This window comes from Triticum dicoccoides, chromosome 2A, assembly GCF_002162155.2.
Source record: "Triticum dicoccoides isolate Atlit2015 ecotype Zavitan chromosome 2A, WEW_v2.0, whole genome shotgun sequence".
Lineage (NCBI taxonomy): Eukaryota > Viridiplantae > Streptophyta > Magnoliopsida > Poales > Poaceae > Triticum > Triticum dicoccoides.
In genome coordinates, this window is record NC_041382.1 from 419,478,180 (window position 1) to 419,484,003 (window position 5,824).

The 5,824-nt window shown below is 41.5% G+C and overlaps 1 protein-coding gene across 1 annotated transcript; it reads right to left on the reverse strand.

Annotated features, from left to right (window-relative positions):
- Positions 1-956: 956 nt before the first annotated feature.
- LOC119354768 lies at positions 957-5,818 on the reverse strand. The gene is made up of 6 exons (XM_037621512.1): positions 5,576-5,818; positions 5,423-5,494; positions 4,852-5,018; positions 4,168-4,257; positions 2,454-3,852; positions 957-1,247 (listed from the first exon to the last, which is right to left on the reverse strand). The coding sequence occupies exons 1-5, from the start codon at positions 5,607-5,609 to the stop codon at positions 3,805-3,807; spliced, it is 411 nt and encodes a 136-aa protein (XP_037477409.1). The 5' UTR covers positions 5,610-5,818; the 3' UTR covers positions 957-1,247; positions 2,454-3,804.
- Between the last annotated feature and the right edge of the window lie 6 nt (positions 5,819-5,824).

A 5,824-nucleotide genomic window follows, 5' to 3' on the forward strand; every position in this document is an offset into this window, starting at 1 on the left:
TTCAAAACCAAAAACGTGAATCGTATTTTGTACTTAATTTTCAAACAGTTTGTCAGACTTGAGCAAATGAGATGCCATTGGAAAGCTTGTGAAAATCCGCATCTTTCATATATCCATTATTTTTTCAAATTCTATATGATTTAAAAATAATTTGAAAAATGGTGAAATTTTGGGCGAAATGTTTTTTCACTTTATTTTGCAAACGGTTTGTCGGATTGACGTAAATGATACGGCGTTGGAAAGCTATGAAAAATGCGCAACTTTTGCGTATAGAAAGTTTTTTCTAATTCCTTATGGTTTAAATACAAATTCAAATACGATTAAAATTAATTTTGAACGCGGTTTTTTTTAAAACTTTGTCAAAATGGGGCAAATAATATACCGTTGGATAGCTATCGAAAATGCAGAACTTAGTCATGTTAGACGTTTTCTCTACTTGGCAACTATGTAAGAGTAATCTTGAATACGGCATAACGGATCGTGCTGTTTTCTCGTCTGAAAAACAGAGTACTCGTACTGATATATGTGTGTGTTTGTACTGAGCTATTTTTTGTAGAGTATTTTTGAATTGTTCTGAAAAAAGAGTACTTATACTCATGTTTATATGGGTTTGTACTACGCGTATTTTCACTAACTAGACTTTGCTTTGTTTTTTAGTAATATTTTTTGCTCGTAAGTTTTCAACGGTTTACTATATCGTCGCCCCTGTACTTGCATGGTTTGTATCATCGAACTGAATAACATTTTATTCAAAAATAAAATGTTTTTTTGAACTAAACATTTTTTTACAACGATGTTCTGGACTTCTCTTATTTTACGACCTGTACTTTTACCATTTGAATTACCTTGTGTGGATGAGCACTTGAACTTATAGAATTTAAAGTTTTTTGTTTTAATTCTTATTTGTTTTCTTGTCCAAAATTATGGTATCATCATCACTGAACCTGCATGGTTTCTGTAACTGAACTAAAATAAACTTTTACCCAAATAAATGTGAACACTGGGACATTTGTACAAGAACTGAATCTAATGCCAATATTGAATTTGCTGGTTTCATACGCAAGCTAGCTACCAACATCAACTTCACTGATCCTAAAATCAATCACCACCACAAGAACACAATAAAGTTATCCAAATGGTTGCTCGAGGAAGAGCTAGCTACTAAATCCGACCACATTTACCGCTTGGAGTAGCCAACCACCTGTTTCAAGAGGGATTTAGCGACGTCAGCGGCCGCCATCTCGCACCTGAGAATCAAAACAAATATTCAGGCGAATAAATAAGTGCACAAGAGATATTTCTTTGCAAGACATTTTCACGGAACAGGCAAACCAAACTTTTTCAATGAACTTTTTTAGGTTTATGTGTTCAAACTTGCAAACTTTCCAAACTAGTGCTTAGCTCGCTTGTCGTTTTCACTTCACTATGGGATCAGAAGTGCACAACATATACAAACATTAACTCAAGGATCATTTGGGGCAAACAACAAAACACAAAACTGAACATCAAGGAGATAAATAGCAACAGTTTTTGAACTGGATTAAAATTCTAATTGAACTAGATTAAATTTAGAAACAGAACCAAGTGTGTCACGAGTTAGTCAATGTGGAAGATAATTCCATTTGCTATCTATCTATCTCTCTCACATCACCCTGCTACAGCAACAAACAGCAGCAGCACACAAATGCGCACGCACAACAAGTAGCTATCAAGCAGCAGGGGCTTAAGGCAACATGATACATCAGCCAACAGCAGACAGTACTGCCATTTTATGAACTCTCCTTTTCTTTGATCTTTTTATTCCTAAAACTTCCACTGGTGAACCCGTGAACTTATCTGCTTTTATAATTTTAACTTTTTCAGAATAGTCATACCATGTGTATACAGCAAGAGTGCCCTCATATCTCAATTTTTATGTATCATACAATAGCATTAACCATAATTGAGAAAAAGAGGATTTTGCATACACGCCGATGGTGCTAATGCCAAATATAATCTAGCCATGCTCAACATCCAGTAAGGATGAAAAATGCAATTCATGTTGTTAATAGATCATACGGCCTCAGAATTCCGTACTTAATTATTTCACAACATGTCAACGCTCCCACTATTCAACTTGTACTGGCGTCAACGCTCCGCTTGGACAGCTGCCAGCACCCCTGGTGGATGAGCTCGCTCTCCAGGGCAGCAAGGCGACCAACGGGAACTGTTCACGGTCGTTCTTTTTCTCAGCAACGAACCACAACGAGGTGGGGGTGAGGAGGGGAAGCAGGGTATGGAGCAGCTCCCGCCAGAAACGGGTGCTCTCGCTCGTGACCGCCGTCAACGGGACGCCGACGATGGGCTCCGACAACGGATGTGCAGCAGAGAGAATTTCATGGGGAATTCAACTAAATTCAAATTTTTGCATACGGAAAAGAATGTAAGAACATTTGAGACAGTAGTGTATTTACTTGTCGATGTCATTGCCAGTACCTAACTTGCTCATCTCCAGCTCTTCGATGTTGCTACTGCCGTTGTTGTTGCCCCCATTTTCTGAACCTATCTCGGCGCCATATCTGAACCTCCATTTTTTGTTTTATTGAACTGAACCAAAAATAAAAATAGAGCTTAATTTAAGTTAACTAAAATTTAGAAATTGAACTTAACTAAGATAACAAACTGAACTCTCTTTAGTTACTACTAGCTATGTGATCAAAATTTTCCTACTCGGAATATCAAAAAGTTCTTCACTCATTTACCAACTAGAGTAAGATGGCATGGACAATCTTAATAAGCATAACAAGATAGCATGGACAATGAGACCAGACTTGCAACAAGAAATTATTCATTTATTAACTCATCAAGTTTCTAGAAACTATTAGTAGGATACAAACAGTACTATCTTGTGATATATGATGGCAAAGAAAATTAGTACTAAGACAGAAAGAAGCACGCTGAAGCTCAGTTAGATACGGAGGAGTAGTATCTTAGAAGCATGAAAATGAAGCACTTTTCGGTTACTCAAATAACATGGGGAATACATCAGATAGCCGAAGTAAAAATAAGAGTTGACTTAACTAAACTAAAAATAAGAATTGAACTGAACTAAACTAAAACTGGATATTGAACTGAACAAAATTAGAAATTGAACTGAAGCAATAAACTCAACCGAGACTACTATGAACTTATATATTTCATTTGCACAGTGAATTACAAATCGCATTTGAACCATTGAGCTTTTGCACAGTGAAGTTATATTTTCTTATAGCAAGCTACACTAGAATTGAAAATGTTTTGGATCCAAAGAGACACAAAACGAGGAATATTCAACTTGTTTTTTATACCATTTTGATCACTTGAACTGATAGTGATAGAAAGTAAGAAATATGTACAAGATGAAGCTTTCTGGCTGCTTATTGGGGACAATTATTAAGGTAAATGTGTTTATCACATGTAAGTGTACAATATTTTTTTTTGCAATTCAGAATGTACAAACTATTTGAATAGTTGCTGAAAATAAATGACATAATAATAATGTATGGTGCGAATTTTGTCATGAATCGTGCGCCCAGGAGCGGCCGAACTGCATGATGGCGCTGCTGCACCAACGGAGAGTAGGAGAGGTGGAAGATGGAGGCTGGCCTGCAGATTTCGCCGGCGGACGCCTGCTGGAGCACCTCCTGCTCCCTTGCCGATGATGGAAGGAGGCATGGACGTCTCTGCGATGGGGGAAGGAGGGACAGGGGAGGAGGACGAAACCCGGTGGAGCATGAATGAGTGTACGTCGCCGAGGAGGAAATCCTGACCAAGAGATCACTTTTTTCACAAAACTAAACTCTTGAACTTGCTACACGGCAGTCTTTGAACCTCCTACAGGAACAGAATATATATCATTACAACATATATATTTTGCGAACTTGGAGCTTGTACTCAATAAGAATCTCTTGTTTCTTGGGCACATATCAACAGAAAACACTCAATAGAATTGCTTGTTGTACTATATTTTATAGAAAAAATTATACTGAACTTAACTAAAATTAGAAATTGTGCTGAGCTAAAATAAGAAACTTAAACTGAGTGTCTCACTAAAATAAGAACCTGACAGACTTCACTAAACCGCAGTCTGTGTGAACTCTTCCAGAATTTCAGAGATAACAGCTCTTTTCACGCACAATTAGTTCTTACCTTTTTGTAATGATAGTACTGATTTGTTTGTAATGATGGTACTGATCTTCTGAAACATATGTCGTGGACCCTTGACTTTAGACGAGTGACCTGCCATCGCAAACTTAGGATATTGGACTTATCTCCAAGATTAGACTGTAAATCAAGTGGTCTTCTACTGATTGCTGAGGCGTTTGTACATGTAAACATTTTTGCTGAATTGCTACATTTTTTCTGCTCTGCACTTACTACCTCTCAAGGGTGAACTGATATCAAAATTCTATTTTTGCCAAACTGCTAAAAAAATCGGTGTAGTTTACGTCCATGGCGGCAGTGTGCAGTAGTCGAGCATGTAGTGCGTATGCTGGCTGCCAATGCTGGTTGTGGTGCCGTTATTTGCCGAAAGCATGCTGGCCACATCGCCGGCAAGCTTCCATAGAATTGAGACTTGCAGAATTCAAACTAATAAAAAGATGTAGAATCCATCAGTGATCATGCATCACCTTGGACTGTTGTATGTACTCGACTTGGATGGATGTGCAGTAGTCGAGCATGTAGTGCGTATGCTGGCTGCCAATGCTGGTTGTGGTGCCGTTATTTGCCGAAAGCATGCTGGCCACATCGCCGGCAAGCTTCCATAGAATTGAGACTTGCAGAATTCAAACTAATAAAAAGATGTAGAATCCATCAGTGATCATGCATCACCTTGGACTGTTGTATGTACTCGACTTGGATGGATGTGCAGCGCTTGGTGAAGATGGTGGCCGTTATTCTACTTGGACTGATGTCCAGCATGTTCATTCCCATGTTGGTGGTGCTGGCCACCGTCGCCGGGATACCGTGCCCATGCACATCGAGCTCCTTTGCGGTCTCTGCAGTTCACAGACATGAAAAAGAGGGGGCACTTTTTATCTATGAATCGTAGTAAGAATTCCATGGTATAATACTGCAGTTCCATCGAATTGGAGTACTAATTAGGAAATGTCACTAATCTACAACTAGAGAAGTCCCCCAAAACCCCAGCTTCGCTGCTAATCCTAGAAACCGTAGCAATAATCCCGTGCTACTTGAGAAATCGTGACTGGTCTGCAGCTAGAAAACCCCAGCAGCAGCAGGCACCCCGGAGCCGCCACAAATCGGCCAACGAAATCGGAAGGCAGCGGCCGGCGCGCGCATGTACGGTGGTTAAATCGACCCTAAGAGGCCGGCCCGGGCAGATCTAGAGCAGACGGAGACGGAACGTCGGAGGGGGCAGAGAGAGAGAGGCGCGGCTTACTCTTGATTTTGCGGACGCTACCGTCGTGGGCGGCGCAGATGAGCCTGGCCTCAAGCGGCCACCGGTCACGCTCTGCACAAGAACAAGAAAACTGATCGAACGGTGAGATGTACGGCCGGCGTAGACAGAGCAATGAATTCGGTCACGGGTCACCTTTGCCGAGGAGGACAGCATGCGGTGGTGGCATCGAACGGCCTGCAGTGATGGCGTCGAACGACCATGGCGGTAGTGGGGGAGGAGGGCCTCGCCGGTGAGCAGGCCGGTGGCGCGGTGTCGCTTGGCCAGGCGGAGTAGGGGCGGGCGTCCCTTAGGAGGTGTGGGGCGGTGCGTGGCCGGGAGGTGGGGGCGGTGCGGCGCCGCACGGTGGGGGCGGCGCGGCGCCGAGAGGTGGAAGCAGGGGCG

Coding starts and splice junctions, on each gene's coding strand:
- LOC119354768 (XM_037621512.1), bottom strand. CDS start 5,609: ATGCCACCACCGCATGCTGTCCTCCTCGGCAAAG. Junction 5,495..5,575: donor TGCTGTCCTCCTCGGCAAAG/GTGACCCGTGAC, acceptor GTTCTTGTGCAG/AGCGTGACCGGTGGCCGCTT. Junction 5,019..5,422: donor TAGCGTCCGCAAAATCAAGA/GTAAGCCGCGCC, acceptor TGTGAACTGCAG/AGACCGCAAAGGAGCTCGAT.